The sequence below is a fragment of the Strix uralensis genome, chromosome 32, assembly GCF_047716275.1.
Source record: "Strix uralensis isolate ZFMK-TIS-50842 chromosome 32, bStrUra1, whole genome shotgun sequence".
Lineage (NCBI taxonomy): Eukaryota > Metazoa > Chordata > Aves > Strigiformes > Strigidae > Strix > Strix uralensis.
The window spans coordinates 2,810,171-2,831,800 of record NC_134003.1 but is presented as its reverse complement, the minus strand read 5'-3'; the positions used below and the strand labels follow the sequence as shown (position 1 = coordinate 2,831,800).

At 55.9% G+C, this 21,630-nt stretch overlaps 2 protein-coding genes across 14 annotated transcripts; one reads left to right on the top strand and one right to left on the bottom strand.

The window, feature by feature from the left end:
* Positions 1-3: 3 nt before the first annotated feature.
* On the top strand, positions 4-18,574 carry PIAS3 (protein inhibitor of activated STAT 3). Of its 5 annotated transcripts, XM_074852971.1 has the most exons (15): positions 4-130; positions 1,258-1,315; positions 4,543-4,999; positions 8,679-8,763; positions 9,498-9,548; positions 11,376-11,466; positions 12,954-13,088; positions 13,246-13,351; positions 13,919-13,992; positions 14,521-14,681; positions 15,120-15,256; positions 15,700-15,871; positions 16,123-16,256; positions 17,126-17,163; positions 17,695-18,574. In XM_074852971.1, exons 2-15 carry the CDS (start codon positions 1,301-1,303, stop codon positions 17,929-17,931), a joined length of 1,893 nt encoding a protein of 630 aa, XP_074709072.1. In that variant the 5' UTR covers positions 4-130; positions 1,258-1,300; the 3' UTR covers positions 17,932-18,574. The 5 variants fall into 5 exon arrangements, with proteins under 5 accessions (XP_074709072.1, XP_074709075.1, XP_074709071.1 ...); XM_074852974.1 differs by lacking the exon at positions 4,543-4,999 and having other exon boundaries at positions 10-130; XM_074852970.1 differs by lacking the exon at positions 1,258-1,315 and having other exon boundaries at positions 29-130.
* Positions 18,289-21,550, bottom strand: NUDT17 (nudix hydrolase 17). 9 transcript variants are annotated; one of them, XM_074852979.1, is made up of 8 exons: positions 21,349-21,536; positions 20,825-20,947; positions 20,555-20,738; positions 20,446-20,471; positions 20,236-20,328; positions 20,022-20,120; positions 19,352-19,476; positions 18,289-18,804 (listed from the first exon to the last, which is right to left on the bottom strand). In XM_074852979.1, exons 1-8 carry the CDS (start codon positions 21,418-21,420, stop codon positions 18,486-18,488), a joined length of 1,041 nt encoding a protein of 346 aa, XP_074709080.1. In that variant the 5' UTR covers positions 21,421-21,536; the 3' UTR covers positions 18,289-18,485. The 9 variants fall into 9 exon arrangements, 8 of the variants coding, with proteins under 8 accessions (XP_074709080.1, XP_074709077.1, XP_074709078.1 ...); XM_074852981.1 differs by lacking the exon at positions 18,289-18,804 and adding an exon at positions 19,070-19,250 and having other exon boundaries at positions 21,349-21,537; XM_074852983.1 differs by lacking the exon at positions 20,446-20,471 and having other exon boundaries at positions 18,393-18,804; positions 21,349-21,540.
* Between the last annotated feature and the right edge of the window lie 80 nt (positions 21,551-21,630).

The window sequence follows — 21,630 nt, the reverse complement described above, 5'->3', positions numbered from 1 at the left end:
CCCGCGGCCCCCGCCCCGCGGCCCCCGCCCGTCCCCTGCGCCGTGCGGCCGCGGCGGGGCGCGGAGTTTTGCCTCGGTCCCTGCGCGGCGGCTGCCATGTCCCAAGATGGCGGAGGCGGCGGAGCTGAAGGTGCGGCGCGGGGAGGGGGGGAGCGGGGCGGGCAGGAGCCCGGCAGAGCGGGGATGGGGCCAGGCAGTGTGGGGCTGAGGGGGTCTGTGAGGATGAGGCTGAGGGGGGTCTGTGGGGTTGGGGCCAGACAGTGTGGGGCTGAGGGGGTCTCTCAGGATGGGGCTGAGGGGGGTTCTGTGGGGCTGAGGGGGGTCTGTGAGGGTGAGGCTGAGGGGGTTGTGGGGCTGAGGGGGTCTGTAGGGTTGAGGCCAGTCAGTGTGGAGCTGAGGGGGGTCTGTGGGGCTGAGGGGGGTCTCTGAGAATGGGGCTGAGGGCTGGTGGGCCTGAGGCATCTGTGGGGTTGGGGCCAGGCAGTGTGGGGCTGAGGGGGTCTCTCAAGATGGGGCTGAGGGGTTCTGTGGGGCAGAGGGGGTGTCTGGGGCTGGAGGGATATGAGAGGCTGAGGGGATGGGTGGTCCTGGGGGATGTGTGGGGCTGAGGGAATCTGCAGTGGGCCCGAGGAGGTGTGTGGGGTGGGGGATGTTTGGGAGCCAGGCGGGGTGGCCCCCTGGGGCTGTGGGGTGGCCCCCTGGGGCTGTGGGGTGTCCGAGCCAGGGGTTGGGGCTGTAGCGGGGTGCGGGGCAGCGGTGGGCCAAGAGGGCTGGGAGGCAGCGGAGGGGGCTGTGGGGTGGGGGCAGCAGAGGTGAGGGTGGGGGTGTCGGGGCTGAGGTGAGCCGTGGGGTCCCGGCTTGGGGGAAGGCTCAGGGACCACTGGGGCGAAGGGGCTGCAGGGAGGGTGCTGGGGCCTGGACCTGAGCGGCGGGTGAGGCTGAAGGCTCCGGCAGCCAGCCCGGTGGGCTCGTCCGCGAGAGGAGGGGGCTGGAAGACCTCGGGGGGCTTCGGAGGCGCAGAGCCGTGGAGAAGAGAGGTAGAAACCCAAAGGAAGGGAGAGGCGGAGTGGTTCAGAGCCTCGAAGGATGCTGGGGGTGGCAGGGGAGCAGAAGGTACCGGCAGGCAGGAGAGGGGCCGATGTGGAGGCAGGTCTGGGGCGGAGGGAGCAGAGAGCGTGTAACATGGTAGTGCTGCACCAGTGCTCACAGCTGGATGGGGTTTCATCTCCCTCCACTCTCTTTTTCTCGTTTTTTTAGGAGTCAGAGTGTGTCACCACCTTTGCCCACCAGACTGTGGAATATGAAATTGCCCCTGGTAACTAATTCCAAAGCTGATTTTTTTTTTTTTTTTTCCTCCTTGTTGGCGGTTTAATATTTTTCCCCCCACAGGCTGCAATATAGGTCTTAGCTGGCTGAAGTGGCCCCGTTCCCCGTGCTGGGAACAATAAGATGTTTGGGAACTGGCACCTTTTTGGCAGCCAGCCACAGCAAGAGCATAATTCTCCGGAGTCAGATTTGTCTGTAATCTTCCCAGCAGTGCCCTGTCCACATTTTGATAGAGCTTTATGGTGTGATCTTTCTCCCTCCCCTAAAACTTAAGCCTGACTACAGCAGGAGCCCTATCAAAACGTTAACGATATTAGCGGGGAAATTGGATCCCATAATTGTAACTGGATGACTTAGGACTGCGCAGAAGTCGAGCTCCGGCAACCGCGTCCGTAATCCTGCGATAGTTTAGCAAGTGGTAAAGCTGAGCGTGACCCAGGGTGAAGTATCTGTAATGTTTTCTGCTCCACTCCCTCTGCGGATAAATCCCTGCAGAGGAATTGTGGCTTAAGACTTAGGTGTAGCTTAGCGCGCAGGTTTACAGCTCTGGGCTTTGGCCGCCCGGGCGCCAGCCCTTTCGGTGGAGCTTGGCGTGGTTTGAGGCTTCTTCAGGTTATTTTTGAATCTCTGCTCCCTTCCCCTCGTCCATCTCCCCTAACCCCCTTTCTGGTTTCCTCGCCAGGAGCTTGTTTAAGCTTTTTACCATCTGTGTCTCATTGTAAAAGCAAGACGAGCCAGTTGAAAGCAGGATGATTTCTCCTTATAAAGCCCGTAGTTGGCGTAAGACGCTTTCCTTTATTTCAAAGACCGAACGGTGACTCCCCTGGAAGGAGAAGAGGCTTGTGGACGTGCCTTGTTCAACAGCGGCACGGCCGGACTCGACTCTGCTGCAGATCCAGCCGCTCCCCAAGCCTGAGGTGCCCTCTGAGAGCTCTCGATTGCCATCTCTCACGGCCATAAAGAGTTTTTTCCGCTGCCCTGACGCTCAGAGCAGTAATCGGAGAGGCTTCGGGGGTAGATAAGAGTCCACAGCTGCCGCAGCGGTGGTGACACAGCCATCCTATGTCCCGAATGCGAGGGGTTTTTTTTTTAACGATAAACGTGAATCTTGTGCTGGTGAGCCATGCTACACTAATCTCCTGCCCGTTAAGGACTCTGTCCGGAGGATTTGTAGGAGGAATGGAGGTGGGAGGAGGTCGGTTGCTTTACAACGGTTGTCGCAGAAGGGGAGGGCGTTGGTAGGAGGAATATTCGATACATGCGCATCCCTAATGTATCTTCTCTGGGAGGTCTTTAAAACAGGCACTGTCAAAGTTGAGAGACCCCAAGTCAAGCTTTTTCCTCTTAAATGACAGAGGTTTCCTGCTCCTAACAAATTCTCCTGGCTCCAAAAAGGGAGGCGGGGGGGAAAAAAAAATCACTCGAACCTATAATCATCTTGAACGCGTCACCCAGCAAAGGTAACGGGCAAATCCCACGCGACCTACGGGTTTTTTTTTTTTTTTTTTCGACACGAAACCTTGATCTGTTGTGTCTGTTCTGCATCAGGGAGCACATGGCACTTTTTCTAACGACAGAACTACCTTTGATAGCTTTACCAAATACTTCCCTTTTTTTTTGGTCCCGCTGGGAAGCGGAACATCTGTCACGTCATCCCGAGATGCTGCGTTTTCAGCGTGTGGCAACGCGATCCTCGTACAGCGAATTAAACCTCCTTAAAACCTCCTGGCACGTAGGCCAGAGTCAATGGGACTGTCTTGTAAGCCTGACCTGTAGGTCGCGGCGATGCGCCTCTTAATTTGGTGTTTATAAGTGACTCTGGAAAACTTGGGCTGGAAGATGTAACGTCGAGATGTTCCCATCAGCAGTTCTGGAAGGAGAGTTCCCTCCGCCGGGTTTGCGGCCTCTTGCTCAACCCGCGAGGTTTCAGCTTTTATTTTGCACCTCTTTTATGGAAGGGATTGCAGTTTTTTGGCATTTCTGGACTCGCAGAAGCCAACCTTTTCCCCTCTCCCCCCCCGTGATGCTCCGCTGCAGCCAGGTGGAACCAAAATCGTGGATTTAAACCCCACGAGGTTGTAGCTGATTGGGGAACCGCTCTGCTGTGGAATCGGCTGCGTTTTGGGGGCTAAAGGGGAAAGTTTCTAGATGCAGAGACGCGGTGAAACTCTGCGTGCCCTTTCTGATTGAAAAGGGAGAATGTCGGGAGCTGCTTGATCCCAGGTTTAACCCTTTTTTGCTTGCATGAAAGAACAGATTGTGCTATAACGTGTACCTATATACAAGTGTACACGTGCTTCCGTAGCGCTCTTTGCCGTCCCGTGGGTGTTTCTGCGTAAACACAATTCTGAAATCCTATTACGACTTCAGAAGGACGATTTTACGAACGACCGTGCGATTGAGCTGAGTTTTTTGGTCTGCTACTAACTTGGCTGGTGTGACTGCAGAGAGGTCTCTGAGACCCTTCTGATTTTTTTTTTTTCCTCCTGTGTAACAGGAATAATTCTGTATTTTCTCCTCTTTGGGCATCTTTCAGCTTAACCCTGTCAGGCTTGTTGGACTCGTGGTGAGGGGAGACTCCCCTCAGCGAGGCAGGTTGATAAATGATGCCAGCCTGGGTTTAGAAGTGGTGCCTGAGGTATGTTTTTCCTTAAGTGCAGCCTGTCTCATTAATGACCAACATCTATTTTCAGATTTGATGTCTCTCCTTAGAGAAACATCGGGCCCAAACCGGGCATTCCCAAAGTATATTTTTTTTTTGAAGTGAAAGAATAAAAGTGATGGCTGAAAACTTCTGCAGTCACTCTGGGGCTTGGCCTTTCTAAGCCAGCCTGAAGGGGACTTAAAGCGAGAGCTTTAAACCCAGAGACTTACAGAAGCTTTAGTTTAAATGCGAGGTTGACCCTACAAGAAATTGTCAGCGTTTGTTTGAAGGAAAGGTCGTTAAACGACTGTGTGGGTCTTGGAAACCACTCAGCCACCCATCAAATCGGAAGTGAATGTGACCTTTTGCATTTCCAGATCCAAGCAAAGTATTTAAAACTAAATCTATTTACAGTTCTGCCACCGATGAGTTACTGATGACAAGGGGAACTTTGAACTTGACAGTGTCTCTTTTAAGGCCTCCACCATCTTCCTTAGTGAGCCCACGGCTTGTGTTGGGATTGTGTTTGCTCACGCAGCGGTTGTAATGGTGGTTGTTTTATTTTCTTGCAGCATATGGTTATGAGCTTTAGGGTATCAGAATTACAAGTTCTCTTGGGCTTTGCTGGAAGGAACAAAAGTGGAAGGAAACACGAACTTCTCACAAAGGCGTTGCAGCTGCTGAAATCCGGCTGCAGCCCGGCTGTCCAGATGAAAATCAAAGAGCTGTACCGGCGGAGGTTCCCGAGAAAGATCTTAACCCCTTCGGACTTGTCGATGCTCCACATTCAGGCGGGGCAGCTGCCCTCGGCCACCGCGCTGACGCAGGGCACGGTGTGTCACCTGCCCTACGAGCACGGCTCCGCCGCGCCGGCGGCTCTACTGCCACCAGTGCCCGTGCTGGGGCCCAAGCACGAGACGGACGTCCAGCACCTCTCGCCGCCCATCCATCCCGTCCACCCGGATGTCAAGATGAAGAGGCTGCCCTTCTACGATGTTTACGATGAGCTGATAAAACCCACCACGTTAGGTATGTTGGGAAACGCTCGCTCCTCCTGTTCTTTGGAGGCTCCTTTTGTTTGCTCTGAGCTGGAGAGCTTTCAGCAGGTCAGGAGCCGGCTCGCTTTCCGTCGGTGCGGGTCCAGAAGGATGATGCCCAGGTCAGAGTGGGGCTTCGTAGAGCCATGGAATGGTTTGGGTTGAGAGGGACCTTAAAGGTCATCTTGTCCATCCCCCTGCCTCAGGCAGGGCCACCTTCCACTAGCCCAGGTTGCCCAAAGCCCCGTCCAACCTGGCCTTGAACCCTTCCAGGGAGGGGGCAGCCACAGCTTCTCTGGGCAGCCTGTGCCAGGGCCTCACCCCCCTCCCAGGGAAGAATTTCTGCCTTAGATCTCACCTAAATCTCCCCTCTCTCAGTTTAAACCCGTTCCCCCTCGTCCTATCCCTCCCCCCCGATCAAGAGTCCCTCCCCCCTTTCCTGTAGCCCCTTTCAGTCCTGGGAGGCCGCTCTAAGGTCTCCCCGGAGCCTTCTCTCCTCCAGCTGAACCCCCCAACTCTCTCAGCCCGTCCTCACAGGAGAGTGGTTCCACGGTTCCATCCCACCAATAACTTCCAACTCCAGCTCGTGTGGGCTGCCAGAAATGGAAGCTTTTAGTTGCTTGTCAGTCTTGTTCCAAACTAATTTGCATGAAAAAGGCTATTTCTCTCCCAGCTGACACCTTTTCTGCTCAGTATGTATTTCATAAGTGTATAAAAGTTTTGGATTATTTACTGTTTTTACCTGGCAGAGCCTGGGTTTTCTTTGTGTTCTGAACTGTGAAGCTTTCTCTGGTCTGAGGTACCATCAGCGTTTGGGTCCTAACCATGAGAGAATAAAAAACCTGGTTCAGTTGGCACGGGCTCCCTTTCCAAACAAATTAGTGAGTGCCAGGACAGTTAATTATGAAAAGCGATTTGTTATTTTTGCAAACAAGTGGTGTTACAACTTCCAGCAAAACAGCTTCTTAAAAATCCTCTGCCACCTTTGAGTCCTAATTCTGCCTTAATTGCTAACAAAAACGTAGTCCTAAAACCTTCCAGTATATAAAATTAATGAACTGTTTTATGCATTAGGATCCAGCTTGTGGCAAACATGAGAGAGGTCGGCTCTGTGTTGATGAGAAAACTCGCCGTCGGGCAGGAAGCAAACAGGGATCTTGGAGCAGAGATGGGGTACAGCAAAAGGGCAAAGCTTGTTTCTCGATGTGCTGTGGAGGCCGAGCGCTCCGATGCTTCCCCGTTTGTAAAACAGGAAAAGAAAAGGCGGGTTTTTGCCTAATTCCAAAAAAGTTGTGGTTCTTGTTAACTTTAAAATGCTGGTGGGGAGACGTAGAGTACAGAGTTAGCCCGGTAATTGCTGGTGGTTTTGGAAGCGCTGCTGCAGGCCTCGCTTGGGATCGTTTGGGCCCACGAAGAAGGTTTTATTCTGGTTTTTAGAATAAGTTATAAGTTGTATTTTTACTTTAGGTTGAGCCCTTCTGGCCTCTCCAGACTAGATCCACCCATCTTAGGCCTTTTAAATGGTTTTCGCTTGGATTCAGGGTTGTTTTTCTTTCATATAAACATAGTAATGTTTGCTAAAGTGGAGATAAGTGTCTCTGCTCCAACCAAACCCCATGTGTTTTGTTGGGGGGTTTGGTTTCGTTACTGTTTTGCTAAAAATTGCCTTTTCTTAGGTTTGGCTTTGTCCAGCCTCTCAGACAACCTGTGGTTAAGCCTCTTCCCTGAAATGGGATACTCACCTTGCAAAAGAAATTTTTTTTTTTTTTTTTCTCTCCCCTGATAAAACTCCCGTACTTATGTGTCTGTGTTTGAACTTGGAAGAGTTTTTATGTAATTCCTAGGGGATCGTCAACTTTTATTTTTGGCTTCTGGTGGTTTGTGTCTGTCTTCTCCCTTTTGCTGTGTAAACGTCCCCTTCCCATTCTTTTATTTTAATTACTTGGGGCAACTTGTTATTTCCAGATATGAAGGTTGTGGTGTCAGGAGAAAAAAAAAAGCCAGAAATAAGCAAAGTGTGGGAAGAAATAATGAAAATGGGGATGGAGAGAGGGAGAAGACAGCGACAGGGGGTTAACGATAAAGCCTCCTGGTCCGCAAGGGAGGAAGGTCCAGGCTTTGGCTTTCCCACTCCCCATCTACACCAAACCTCTCGCGGAGTTACCGCGACGCCCGGAGACGTCGGTGTTCCTCTCTGGGGTGGATGCGGGCTGCAAGAACACCGCTTAGAAATTGCTTATTAGGTGGAGGCTGGGTATCGGTTATAAACGGAGGCAGCAGAGCACAGAGAAAGCTGCAAATTTTGAGCAGCTTTACTCTGGTTCTGTTCGGAGCAGAATCAGGATCCGATTTTGTCATCGAGAAAGGACAGAGAGTCCTAAGATGGTCAGAATTCCTCTGAATTCCTGCAGTCCGGTCTGCCAGCCTGTCGGCGCTGCTGGTCCGGGGAAGATCTGGCAGATGATCTGCCAGGAAACTCGGGGCCTTGCATTCCTGGCATTCCTGAGCTGCAGGAGGCTGGAGAAGGAAAAACCCTTCGCCCGGCTGAGGAATCTGTGCTCGAATGTGCTTTTGGGGGAGGCCAGCGTGAGGGTGGCCCCGAGGACGGAGCCAACCTTCTCCGCAGGTCTGCAGTCGCCTCGGGTGGTCGCGCCACGACCAGCTCGTCACGAGTGTCACCAAATTCCTCAAAATAAATAAAGGATCAAAGTGTGGGATTTACACGAACACGAGCCACGGTGATAACGTCCTCGGCTTCATTTTCTCTTGACCCAGCGATGCTCCGCGTCCCAGAGAGCCCCGGCGGGAGCTGCTCTTGCTCAGGACCTCTCCTGACGGCTGTAAAAACGAGGGCAAAAGAGGCCAAATTGGCTCTTTGCAAATCACGTTGGCTTGAACTCCGATGCTCTGCAAATATTAATGAAACAGCTCAATGTTGTGGTGAGGGAGGCAGACACCTGCCAGTTGTACCAAGGGAGAAGCTCAGGCGCAGAAGAAGTAACTTGGTTAAGGTCAGGGTAAGAGAGGGGGGAAATCCTGGTTTATTTTTACATGTCTCTGACACTAAATGTTTTTACCGTGCTGGTCACCAACCTTCCCGTTGAATTCTTGATTCTCCCATTAGGTGGGTTTCTTGTGTGTGTTTATTTTTAATCAAGGGCACGGGCTGGTTTTCTCTGACTTGGCCGTGACTCTGTCCATGTGCCCGAGGAGAAGATGGTTGTTGTTCAGCAGCTGTACTTGTTCCTACCCCCGGTAATTACAGTTTCCAGGGCAGGGGGTGACCTCTGGCATTCCCTGAGCTCCCCACTGGATCTCGCTCCTCCCAACCCCTCCGGTGATCCCCGGGAAGCGCCGTGTGGCTCTTCGTGGACTCGGGAGGCTGTTGCCGGCCCGGGAGAGCGAGCGGGCGGGCTTCCCCATTTCCTCCCCATCCGTGTGAGCGACCTTTACTTTCCAAACCTTAATTTTCCTTGTAAATAAACCGACGGAAAGCGAACGTCTGCCTCGAAGGACAGACCCGGCGCTTGGTTACGTGGTCAGGGACTTCCCTGTGTGGAACTGCAGTTAATTTTTCTGCTTTTTGTGGATGGTGTCCTTTGTTTATTGGCGCCTGCAGGTGTAAGGATGACTTCATAATGATTTAATTTGTCTGAACTTCTCTTCTGCAGCCTCAACGAACAGTCAGCGGTTTGAAGAAGCTCACTTCACCTTCGCTCTAACCCCCCAGCAAGTTCAACAGATCCTCACCTCCCGGTAAGCGAGACGGTGTCGCTCTGGACGCCGTGTGAGCGCGTGTGGCTTCTCTGCTTGTGTTCTCTTCCCCGGCAGAACGGAGAGTGGAGTCAGGAGGAAAAACGGGCAGAGTTTGGGTGAGTGAGCCTGGCAGATGAGGCGTCAGGGATGGTCGGCACAGGAGGAAGAGCTGAATCTTAAGCTCCTCCTGTTCCTCAGCTCCAGTGCAGTCCGGGAGAACAAACGCCGAGTTGGGTGTAAAAAGGGGAGTTCCCTGATGTTGGCGGAGCTGTGCTGCACCGCTGAGGGTTTGCCTCAAAGCCTGCAGCGTGGAACTCTTGTATGGAGGGAAGAAAATACGGCAATTGGGATAAAAACATGCTAGTTCATCCCAAAGTTCAGACCTGCCCTCCACCCGTGCCTACAAACGCAGCCGTTGGTTTGCGTTGGCGACTCTGCAGTTGGCGTTATGTTCTTAGCGCTCCGCAGTAGCAAGATTCTGCGGTTGATTTTCTCCTTTTCCCACCACTCTCTCTTCTGTTCGATGGGCTTTTGCTTTACGTCCTTGTTGGGGAATTTTGCCTGCCAGTTCGGACAGGTAGTACCTGTTCTGACAATCCAGCTGCGCTGGTTTTACTCATCCCACCGCTAACGTGTATTGATACCAATATAATTGAATAAAATGGTATGCTGTTGGAGTTGTAATTCTCTGTTAAGCATTGCTGATGGTCTGAAGAGCTGCTTTTCTGTTGCAGAGATATCTTACCAGGTGCCAAATGTGATTATACCATACAGGTGCAATTAAGGTAAGGTCCTGTCTTTTTGATGAATGCGTTAAGCCCTGTTCCCTCAGCATCAGTATTAATTTGTCCTTGATTTGGGTGAATCACGCTCTTGGCACTTGATTTGGTTTGAAGTTGCCTCTCGATTTGCTCGGAGGAAATGTTGCAGTTTGGTGCTGTGTTCGGAGCACGGGTTTCTGGCGGGGTTTCTGTCGGGGCACGAGCCTCTGCTAAACCGTGTGGTGCAACACCAAACCACGAGGGTCTTTCTGAACTCGGTGAGGCCGCAAGAGTTGTCTCTGGGTGACACTTTGCTGGCCCGGGTGACGTGGCCTTGCACGCAAGATTTTTCAATTTTAAGTATAGTAAAGTTTAATCTTTTTCACACAGTTATGTAGAACTTGCTTCTTTCTCTTCTCCATCTTAATGATTTGCCTTTTTGCAGATTGATTGCAAAGGGTGGAATAAGAGGCAAAAACCTACATGACCTTAAAATTTGAACATTTTTTGATATCCACCTAGTTATTACTCATGAGAATGCAAAACCTGTTGGAGACTGTGAGTAGAAAAATACTTGCAAGTGCTTCACAGGTGATCCTCCGGATCTTGCAGTCGGTGCCGGGTGGTTCTTTCAGGGCCTCCCACGCTGTCCTGCGGCACCGAACAGGAACTGAGGAGGCTCTTGCCCAACGCTCAACCCTTGGCAGAATGTTAAATTCTGTTATCGGGGGTTTGAACTTGGCGAAGAGACGGAGCATCGCTGCTGTGCTCTTGGAAAAAAGCGACGGGTTTAGGGCTTGAGGTGCGATACCTGGGAGCGCGAAGTTGTTCGAAGGCTGATTTAATTCAAAAGAGAGCACGTTGCCTTTCAGGGGGGCGTTCTGTATTAATTACGAGTCCGTGGCAGTGTCTCTGATTTGGGGCTTTACCGTCGTGGCTTTCCTGCTGTGTCCATCTGTTCCGCTCTTGCACACAGAGCTGCTGGAGCGAAGCCGACGGGCATCCTGTTCCCTGAAATGCATCAGGAGGTGGAGGCTTGGAAATGTCTCTTCTGTAGCACAAAACAACACCGGGGGTGTTTTTAAAGGACCGCTCTCGGTGTATGTGCCTCTTGCTGTGGTTTGGATGTTGGGGATGAGACAGAGTTTACAAATAGTCCACCAGGAAGCTTTCAGGAGCCTCCTGGGGTGTCCAGAGTGCACCCCTTCACCCGAAGAAGTGAACCCTTGTTCAGCAAACTTTAGTGCAGGAGTTAAAAACGACGGTGGCGCCGTTTCTTCTCTCCTGCTGACGTGCCTCGGCCTAGGCAGTATCTCATGTCCCCAAGCAGGAAAAAGATTAACTCGCGGTTTTATTCTTTGTTTTATTTGGCAAGCGGAGAGAGAGGTTAAAACCCAAGAAGATCAAGTTTAGTTTTTGAGAACGTTGGTGGTGCGGCTCCGCATGGGTTAAACCATCATTAAACTCCATTCCCGCCCTGCCTGAGCCCAGAGTGCGCTTCCTGTCCTTCTTGGAATGATGTTAGGCCAGAGGAATACACTTGGCCTTTGAAACGGCGACTCTGGGTAGCCTAAATCATCGTCATCTGGGCCGAATAAAATTAGCCCTGCCCCTGCACGCTTCACACCGTGCGCGCTGGCCGTTGTTCGAAGTCGCTGGCCTTCCTCTGGTTCCTCGTTCGCCGCGCGAGGGGTTTGAGACGCGCGTAGGGGCTGTTCATCTGCGTGTGTGTTTTCCAGCCATTGATCTGTCCCGCTTGGAAAACGTTTTTCCCTCTTTAAAGGGAAGTTCAGCTGCTGTTTTTTGTGAGCGTCACCACTCACTTGCCAGTTTCTCCCTCCTGCTTCTTAGGTTTTGCTTGTGTGAAACCAGCTGTCCCCAAGAAGATTACTTCCCTCCTAATTTATTTGTCAAGGTCAACGGAAAACTCTGTCCCCTGCCTGTGAGTAAATCTTATTTCTTCTTAATACATTGTAGACTAAAATCTGCCCTTTTACACAGCTGCAGCTCCCCGTGAGTGCAGTGGGAATGTATTTTCCGGAGATTAAAGCCTGGCTTGAAGACATGGTGTGGTTAGAGCACAGAACTGATTTCATGGTACAGGGCTGTGGATTGGTGATGAAAGCTGCTCTTTGATTCAAGGAGTGTGGTCTTTAAGTAGAAGAATATGCAAACTTTGGGCCTGATGGTGTGTTTTTTTTTTTTTAACCAGCAGATTCCCTCTCATTTTTTTGAGAAGAAACTTGATAATAAAAATGCAGAGTAAATTCTGAGGTTAGTGGAATAATGCACTGCCTTTAGTTTTATCGCATTGCAGGAAGACGTGGGTGCTCCAGCCAAGGCTTTGTGCTGGATAATGTGTTTAAAAAAAAAAAAAAAAAAGTGTTTACCCCAGTTCACAGCCCAAAAAGGGGCGCGATCCGGTGTCACAACCAGGAAAGGTGTCAGAGGTTTGAGAGTGTTGGGCCAGTTCCCTGCCAGCTGCCCCACGCTGGCTTCGCTCCGCTGGAGCTGGCACTTTTTGCAATCAAACCTGCAGAGCAGCCTCTAACGCTCCGCTGGAGCCGCTCCCTTAATATTTTTAGAGATTTGCATTTTTGGCCTCAGATATTCTGCCTGGTTTTGGCTGAGACAATAAGTAACCTGCTTCAAAAAAAATAAAAATAGAAGTCGTTTCCAGCCTCGTGGGGCGGAAAGAGGGAAGCGCGTGTGAGACGCAAGATGGCTCAAGGGTCCCCCCGGTCACAGATAAGTTTCTTGTGTTGGTTTGGGTGAGTCACTGCAGCTGAGGAGCCGCCGTAGGGGCCGTGCAGAGCACAGCAGCTCCACGGGAACCCTGTTCTTTGTTTCACTTCTGCTTAAGCTGTGATGGGTGGCTCCTGAATCAGCCTCAAGCTGCCCAGTCTAACTGAGGGCGATGAAAAAAGGGTGATGTAAATCTCTCTGAATCACAGAAAAGGCACTCTTGGGCTGAATAATGGGATGGGTTTCTAATCGAGTTGGAATGTGGATATAATGAAGCAAAAATGAGATCAGCGGGAGGTTTGTCACGGGATGTAAGTTTTTAGCTTCCCAGCCTCGATCCTCCCCGTAGGATTTGGGTTTTAACTCGGTGCTGTTTGGGCACATCCCAGACTGACAGCTCTGTGTTTGCGGGGAGGTTCGGCTTACGATGGGATTCCAGCGTGCTCGTCAGCGTAAGGATAGCAGAGGGAACCTTTATTCTTAATTTCTCGGCATTGAGGCGTCATAATGTACCGCTTTGAGACTGGTAGAGAAATTCTGCAAGCTCCAAGGTGTGACATGAAATGTCTTGAGGGGCAGCGTGCCATGAAGAAGTTGGGTTTGTAGATTCTTGTACGTGGCCTTAACGCCTCGGAGAGGATTCACCTGACGCCAGGGAACCTTTCTTTCTTTCTCTGTTTGCAGGGTTACCTCCCACCCACAAAAAACGGCGCGGAGCCGAAGCGACCCAGCCGCCCCGTTAACATCACTCCCTTGGCGCGACTGTCGGCCACGGTCCCCAACACGATTGTGGTGAACTGGTCCTCGGAGTTCGGCAGGGTGAGCGCGGTGAAAACCATTGCCCGTTTCTTGCTGTTCCTTCACGGCAGAACCGAGGACGTTTCTGCAGCAGCATCGAGCTGTGCAGATCCGGGAGAGCCCTCTCCTCTGCGGAGGGTTTTTCTAGGTCTGAGCAGCGTCAACTTCCTCCCGACAGAACTACTCCCTGTCAGTGTACCTGGTGAAGCAGCTGACGTCGGTAACGCTGCTGCAGAAGCTGAGAGCCAAGGGCATCCGAAATCCCGACCACTCGCGAGCCCTCAGTAAGTGTTACCCCTGCGAAGGTGTAACTGTGCTTGGGCTGGGCCTGAGCTGCGCCTGGGAAGGCAGAGCAGGTCTTTGTGCGAGCCCACCCACGCCCGCCGAGCCCTGTTGACAGGAAGGTAAAGATGGTGAAAATCAGGGATTATTTTTCTGTGATCCCATTCAACAAAGCTCGAAATCAAACCGTCCCTCAGGGCGCTGCCCATCTCCGTTGTGATGCTCACGGGACAAATGTTTTGAGAGTAGCAGTGGGAGCGGGGCCGTTGCTTACGCTCAGATTCCGCGCTCCTTCCCGACAACCAGACGTTTCCCCCGTGCGGCTGTTGGACAGGCAGGCTCTGAAATCTTGAGGGTAGGGGCTGTCTCTTTGTGCTGCACACACGGTCTAGCCACGGAGACTCTTGCCAGAGCTCTGAATGGTAATAACGTCGCTGCCGTGAGCGTTACCTGCCTGTAATTCGGATAATAAGTGTCGTGGTGCAAATTATAAATCATGTCTCTGCATATTTGTGCGTGTACAAGAAGGAGGATGCTGACAGACCTTTTTTCCCCTCTTCTTCTTTCAGTCAAAGAAAAACTAACAGCTGATCCTGACAGTGAGATAGCTACGACGAGCTTACGAGTTTCCCTGATGTGTCCAGTAGGTTTCTACATTATTTTTTTTTTTTTTTCTCTCCCGGACAGGCCTTTGCGAACAGCTTCCCGCGTTACGGTCGCGTAGGAACGCTTTGGCGTGAGACGAGAGCTAATGCTGCTGCAGCCCCACTTGTGTTGAACAGTCAGCTTTGATTCCTAAATAAAAGCAGAAGCGCTTGCTTTCATGCGTCAAAAAACCAGCTGAGATTGTTGGCCTCAACTGCCTAGCCAAAAAATGCCTTCTGCTGGCCCGATCCTTGCCTTCCACCTTCGCTATGAGCATGTGCTTGAGGTGGAAGTGCTCTTAAAAACAAAGCAAAAAGGCAAAAATACCCTCAGGAACGTTTCTTTTATCTCGCATGTTATTTCTTCGTTGATATCTAGTTTATTCTCTGGTCAAACACCAGAGTGCTGGGCAGGGAGTGAGGGGAGTAAACAGGGAACAACGCCGCTGCCTTGACTTGGTGCTGCGCGAAAAAACAAACAAACAAACCCCCAAACCCAACTTTGTTTCTTCCTCCTTGTCCCCCAGCTGGGTAAGATGAGGCTGATCGTGCCCTGCCGAGCCATCACCTGCACCCACCTGCAGTGCTTCGACGCAGCGCTCTACCTGCAGATGAACGAGAAGAAACCCACGTGGACCTGCCCCGTGTGCGATAAGAAAGCCCCGTACGACGCCCTGATCATCGACGGGTGAGCTGAGCGGGCTGCTCCCGCAGCCTTTAGCCTGGATAATGTTTTTCTTTGAAGGCTTATCCCCTAACGCTGGCATATAGAGACAAGTTACAGCCTCGAGTAACTTAAAATCTGATTTTTCGTTCCCGAAACTGCTTCGATGCCAATCGGGAGAGATTTCTCCCAAAGAACAAGACGCCTTTGTCAGAATTTTGGCTTCCCTGCTGGCAGCCTCTGCAGAGGCAGTAACGAGGGAACCTGAACAGAGCCCTCCTATGTCCATTGACCAGCCCGTCGTAAAACCCAACCGGCAGGTGATAGCGGCACCGATTTGAGAGCAGCGATTCCTCGTAGCCCTTTGAGCCGCCTCCCGAGCGCCGTCGCTCCCGTGTCGCTGCTGCCGCCGGCGTTTCTGTGCCGTCTTGGCTCTCCCCAGCTTGTGCTCTCGCCCGCCAGGTTGTTCATGGAAATCCTGAACTCCTGCACGGACTGTGACGAGATCCAGTTCATGGAGGACGGCTCCTGGTGCCCCATGAAGCCGAAGAAGGAGAACCAGGAGGTGTGCCAGGCCGCTGCGTTCGCTGGGATCGAGGGTAGGGCAGCTTTGCTCACCGACTCTTTGGGTTTGCACTTTTTTTTTTTTTTTTTTTTGCCAAAGCAACGTTTACACTTAAAATTTTTACATTTACAAAGCAACATTCGGAGCGTTTCAGATCCCGCCTGGGAGCCGGTATTTGGGATCACACTGAAATACCAGGAGCATGACAGGCACTTAGCACCCCGCTGTGGAGTAAGTGCTAGAAAAAGCAAGAAAAAAGCAGTTTCCTCCTGAAACTGCAGCATTAATTCCAGGCGGGCTGTGGAGGCCTGACCCTAGCGTGGGGATGCTGCCTCTGTTCTGGGGTGGGGTCTGGATTTGCCACGAGCCGTTGGGAAGCCCTGCGTTTCTCGCCGGGTTGCAGCGCTCGTAGAATTGGTGGCGTTTTGCTCGTCTCCGTTTCGGCAGCCGCCGCTGATGGCTGGTTTTCCCCTGCAGCCAGCTCCCTCTACACCGTCAGCTCCGAGGGCAAGAACTCTTCGGAGGGCAAAAAAAAAGTGGAGGTTATCGATCTCACTCTGGACAGCTCGTCGGACGAGGAGGAGCCGCCTGCCAAGAAGCAGTGCCCGGTCTCCAGCGCGGCTCTTCCGACAGCGGCCGGGCCTAAGGGGTAAGGCAGCGCCAGAGCCCGGCTTTGCTGGGCCTCGGCTCGTTTTGCTTCCTGCTCTCCGCTTGCCGGTGCCGTCGCAGTAACCGGATCTGAGCTGCTCTCCCTGGGAAGCGCTGGTGACCCACCGCGGGACAGGGGACGTGGGGGGGTTGCTTTGGCTGTAGGTGCGGTAGCCCCAGGGGTTTATTTTGGTGATAAGTGCCCCTCAGCGTGTCGTTTGTGACGGTCCGCGGGTCTGTGTTCTCTTTCAGGGTGTTAAGTATCGATCACCAGCCGTCTTCGGTGCTTCGGAGTCCTCCCATGGCAGCTCTGGGCAGCGACTATCTCTCCAACCTGCCCCTTCCTGACTACCACCCCTCCTACCAGGTGTCCTCAGAGCTTCAAGGTACCAACAAAAACCCAGCAGCGGTTTGCAAACGTGCCCAGTTGTACCAGTTTACCAGCCCAAGCAGCGGCCAGTCTGCTGGCCGCCTCTTCCACCCAGCCACGGGGGCCTTTGGGTCACTCGCACACCAGGTTTTTCATGGCCTGGCAGCCACCGCAGATCAGAGCGAGAGTTTTGGAGCAACTGGCCCGACACAGAAGAGGGAAGAAGGGAATGAGAGTCACCCCCCTCCTGGGGAAATCTGGTGCTTAGATACAGATCACGGGTCGGAACGACCCAGGTTTTGGCTCCTTGGTGTGTCCCAGGGCCACCAAGAAGGGAGGTCGTGGCTTCCTTCCACGGGCCGTTGTTCCTGGGTGTTTCCTGGCCCAGGTCCGCAGCCGAGCACCGAACCCTCCCTGCTTGGGGGGAGATAAGAAACCGCTGGGCTGGGGGTCCCCCTGCGCCTCTCAGGACTTAGTTAAGCCGGGCTTTACAGACAGGGAGGCGCAGAGGGATGAAGTGACGGGCTTGAGCCCACCATGGGACGCGCTCAGGCATCCCTCATGGCTGCCCGTGCGGCTGCTCTGGGCGGGGGGGAGGTTGGCTCACGCTGGACTCCCGAGCGTTTTGGGGTGTTGTGGCGTCGCTGCCCGGTCCGGGTGGTGCTGACCCGGCCCCACGGCAGCTCCCAGAAGCAAAATTTAATTCTCCCTGCGCCGTAGCGCCGCTGAGGCCACGCGGTGGGTTCCGGCGGGGTTGGAGGGACAGAGCTGGGGCTGGCAGAACCCACCCGCCTCTGCGTGGCGCGGTCCGGCTCCCCTTGCGCCAAGAAGTTTTATTTATCATCAAGAGATTTATTTTTTCCCCTTTTTTCTTTATTTTTCTAGGTCTGGATTTATTTTCCTTCCTTCAAAGTGAAAATCAGGTAAGTTTGGAGATTGTTCTGTTTCATTTATTTCTTTTCTCCGTGCCAAAGCTGCATCCCTCTTCCCTCAGCCAACCTTCCTCCTGCATCCTCTTCCTCTGGGAGAACGGTGGGGGGCAGGGGGGGGGTTCCACAGCGTCTGCCCAGCCCCTCTCAGCATCCCCCTCGCTGAGGCGAATCCCAAACCGCCGAGGGCTCCGGGCTGGAAATATTTTTTTTGCTGCTCCGAGGCCGAAGCCGCGCAGACGCAGGAGAGCGCTGGTGGGACGCGGGGGGGGTTTGGGCGAGAGCCGCTTCGTCCCGTCGGCGCCGCGCGGAGCTGCCTGGGCACAGGGCACGGCCCCGCGCACACGCGGCTCGTCCGGGCGGGCGCTGCAGCCTCCTCCATCATCTTCCTCTGCTGGCGGGTGTTGCTGGTTCAGTCCTGGGAAGCTGGTCCCTGGTTTGGGGGGGGCCGGGGGGGGCTCTGGGCACACGCAGGGCGCGTTTGTGGGCGCCGCGCGCTGACGGGGCTCTCCCTCGGCTCGGCAGCACTACGGCCCCTCCGTCATCACCTCCCTGGACGAACAGGACGCGCTCGGCCACTTCTTCCAGTACCGAGGCGCCTCCAGCCACTTCCTGAACCCGCTGGCGCCCGGGGTGGGCTCGCACGGCAGCGGCAGCGCGGCCGCCCCCCGCCTCGGCCCCGGCCCCGCGCTGCGCGACACCCCCGGGAGCAGCGGCACGGCGCTGCCCGGCTGCCGCCCCGACGTCATTTCCCTGGACTGAGCCGCTCCCCCCTCGGCCCCGAGCGGGGGCAGGTGGGTGCTGGGACCCCCCGGGCCGCCGGGGCCGAGGGTTTGACCAAACCTCTTGACTTTTACAACTGTTTTTCAACCCATCTCTGCGATGGAGGATTCTGCTACAGGTAGCAGAGAGCCGAGGAGGGGGGGTTCAACCCGCCACGTCCTGCGCTCGCCGCCCCCCAAACCCCCCCTGGAGCCCCCCGGGCTGGGCGGGGGCTGCCCCCGCGCTCCCACGGGGAATTTTTCCCTCGTTTTTTTACGGAAGGCGGCGGCGGGGGGGGCAGAGCAGAGGCGAGCGGGGCCGGTTGCCTCCTGCCTGTCCCTGCGGTGACAGCGCTGCCTCAGTTGTAATTACGCTGTATTTTTTAAAAAAAAAAAAAAACAAAAAACCAAAAAAAATGTAGATTTTTTTCCCTCCTTTTAAATATTTCCAGCGCAGACCTGTACAGAGAACAAATAGAGGATCTATATTTTCAGTTGCAGCTTTTGTACATAGAAAAACTCCAAAGACTCCCCTGTTTCTGTACCCCCCGAGGACTAAATGAAGGTTGCGTTGTCCCCGGGGCCGACCTCTCGCCCCTTGCCCAAATTATTTATGTATTTAAACGTATAATTCAGTCTGTAACCCCCCCCCCACGCCCGACCTGCCGCCAGGCCCCGCTCATCCCCCCGCGCCTGCGGGCAGGGATCACATGTAGCAATTCTTCCTTTTTTTGGGGGGTTTTTTTGGGGTTTTTTTGAAGCACCTTTTTTCACTGCTCCTTCCCCCCAATTCAGAGGCCGCGTGGGGCCGGGGGAGCGGCACGGGGGGTTCTGCTTGGACGATTTCCTGGTTCTTGTATCGTAACCGCGGGGACTGTCTCGATGCAATAAAGCTGTTAAACCCCCCAGGATCGGCCGCTGCCACCCCGGAGCTGACCCGCTGCCGCTCGGGGGGGCAAGAGGCCCCCGGGCCCTTGGCCCTGACTCGCCCCCAAGTGCCCCAAAACCCCCATGAGGGGTTTTTAGAGATTCTGAACTTGTGGATTCCCAAAATCCTGCTCCAGGTCCCACCGGGGCGCCCCGGCTTGTTTATAACCCCAGCGGGGTCCCCCCGTCCCCCTCCAACACGCACATGGGGCTCCACGAGCGGAAATTTTTTATTGGGTGCTGCTGTGGGGGGGCCCAGCTGGCCCCCGGGTCCCCAGCCAGCGCCGAAGGGCAAACTTGGTGCCGGCGCTGACCCGCTCCCCGCCCGGGGGCAGAAAGGGGCCGGGCGGGCGCCAGGCGGTGCCGGAGGAGCCGCTGCTCAGCTCGGTGACGCTGAGGGACAGAGGGGGACGAGGCCGGGGTGACACGGGGCCCGTGGCGCCGCACCCCGTTTCTTAGAGCCCGCGGGGAGCCGCCCCTGGCCCCGTCCTCACCCCACGGTGGTGGCAACGTGTCCCCCCTCCTCGGCTTCCTCTGCGGTGCCGGCGATGGCCTCCAGGACCGACGGCTCCAGCCAGGCGCAGGCGCTCACCTCGCTGGCGCTGGGCCGCAGCCTGGCCTGTGCCACGTGGCAGCGCTCAGCCGGGGATGCACCAGGATGCACCAGGACACACTGGGACACACTGGGATGCACCAGAACACACCAGGACCCATGGGGATGCACCAGAACACACCAGGATGCACCGGGACACACAGAGGTGCACTGGTATGCACCAGGACACACCAGGACACATGGGGATGCACCAGGACACACAGAGGTGCACCGGGATGCACCAGGACGCACCAGGACACATGGGGATGCACCAGAACACACCAGGATGCACCAGGACACACAGAGGTGCACCGGGATGCACCAGGACCCACGGGGATGCACCAGGACACACAGAGGTGCACGGGGATGCACCAGGACACACAGGGGTGCACTGGGATGCACCAGGACACACGGGGATGCACCAGGACACACAGAGGTACCGGGATGCACCAGGACACACGGGGATGCACCAGGACACACAGAGGTGCACCGGGATGCACCAGGACCCACGGGGATGCACCAGGACCCACGGGGATGCACCAGGACCCACCGCACCGCGGCCCCACACTCACCTCCAGCCGGCGGCGGCCCTCGGCCGAGCGCAGCAGCAGGTAGACGATGACGTGGTGGTGACGCGGCAGCCCCTGGCTCAGCGCCGGCGGGTAGATGGACTGTGGGGACAGCGTGAGGTGACACCCCGAGGGGGAGGCCCCCACCCAGGGGTGCTCAGCTCCCTCGGGGAGCCGCGGCGGTGCTGAGCCCCCCCGGAGCCCGGCGGGACGGTACCTCCCAGAGGCCGAGCGTCCTCCAGGAGAAGGTCCCGGCTGCCAGGCGCAGCCCCGTCTCCTCCTCCAGCTCCCGCAGCCCCGCGGGCAGCAGCTGCGGCCGAGGAGAAAGGTGGGGCGGGGGGGGTCAGGGTGCCCCAGCACCCCCCAACTGCCGCTGGCCCCGTCCCCTCCTCAGCGGCCACCAAAAGTCCCCCCGATGTCCCCTCACCTCTTCATCTGGCTCCACGTGCCCACCTGGGAGGAGGGACAGTGGGTTCGGGGCCCCCCAAAGTCACCAGCCCTCCCTCTCCCCCCTCCCGGGGCGGGGCCGGACTCACCGGGCGGCACCCAGACGTTGGGGAAGGTGCTGAGGGCGCCGGCGCGGCGGGTCAGCAGGATGTGGCCAGTGCTGGCCTGCAGCAGCACGGCCACCGCCACGGCCACGCCCCGGCCCCGCAGCTCAGCGGGGAGCCCCGCGGCCGGCGGCTCCCCCAGGTGCTTGGCGGGGCAGGAGGAGGGTCTCTGCGGGGACAGGGGGACGTGAGGGGACGTGGCGGCACTTGGGGGGGGGGGGGGACGGGACCCGGGGGCCACCGGCCGCCACCCACCTCGAGGAGGGCAACGGTGGAGCCGGGGAAGGCCACGTCTGAGAGGAGGAAGCGGCCGCGGTCCAGGCCGCAGCTCACCACGGCCACGTCCTCGTGCGCCGGGCAGAAGGTGCCGGTGACGCTCTGCGAGGGCGGGGGGGGGGGGGTGGGACACGCGGGGGCGGCGTGGCCACCGTGATGGCCACTACCCTGGCACTATTGTGGCTACTACCACCATGGCACCGCAATGGCCACCAGCCTGGCACTTCCATGACCACGGGCCTGGCACCGCAATGGCCACCATGATGGCGCCAAGATGGCCACCACCCTGGCGCCAAGATGGCCACCGCCATGATACACCCCCCCCATGACGTGCATCCTCTGCGCATGCGCGCACACGCCCCTCCCCTCTGCACAAGCCCCTGCCCTGTGCACACGCCCCTTCCGCACTCCCCCCGTCCCCGCCCCTCCTTGCACACGTCCCGCCCCGCGCCTCCCCCGTTGCCCCGCCCCCTTTTGCACACCACCCCCCGCCATTCCGGTACCTGCCCGACCCGCGCCGGCCGCTCCGCCCCGCCCCGCCGCACGTGCACCAGCACCCGCCGCAGCCCCGCCATGGCCGCTCGGGGGGGGCGTGGCCTGTGCGCGGGGGGGCGGAGCTTCCCCGGGGCGGGGCCAGGGCTGGCGCTAGCGAGCGCGCCCCCTGCCGGCTGCCGCCGGGACAGCGCCAGCCCCGGGCAGGTGCGTGGAGGGGGGGGGGGGCGACGGTGTCACCCTGTGCCCCCCCCCAAAACCCCAACCCACCCCCCCCACCCAGAGCGCTGCGA

What these genes read in the sequence shown, in the direction of transcription:
- PIAS3 (XM_074852969.1), top strand. Translation starts at nt 1,214, where the DNA reads ATGGGGTTTCATCTCCCTCCACTCTCTTTTTCTCGTTTTTTTAGGAGT. An exon ending in GATAAAACCCACCACGTTAG is followed by an intron (nt 5,000 to 8,678) that starts GTATGTTGGGAA and finishes TCTCTTCTGCAG; the next exon opens with CCTCAACGAACAGTCAGCGG. An exon ending in TGCGTTCGCTGGGATCGAGG is followed by an intron (nt 15,257 to 15,699) that starts GTAGGGCAGCTT and finishes TTTCCCCTGCAG; the next exon opens with CCAGCTCCCTCTACACCGTC.
- NUDT17 (XM_074852976.1), bottom strand. Translation starts at nt 21,420, where the DNA reads ATGGCGGGGCTGCGGCGGGTGCTGGTGCACGTGCGGCGGGGCGGGGCG. An exon ending in CCACCGTTGCCCTCCTCGAG is followed by an intron (nt 20,739 to 20,824) that starts GTGGGTGGCGGC and finishes CTGTCCCCGCAG; the next exon opens with AGACCCTCCTCCTGCCCCGC. An exon ending in GGACGCTCGGCCTCTGGGAG is followed by an intron (nt 20,121 to 20,235) that starts GTACCGTCCCGC and finishes CTGTCCCCACAG; the next exon opens with TCCATCTACCCGCCGGCGCT.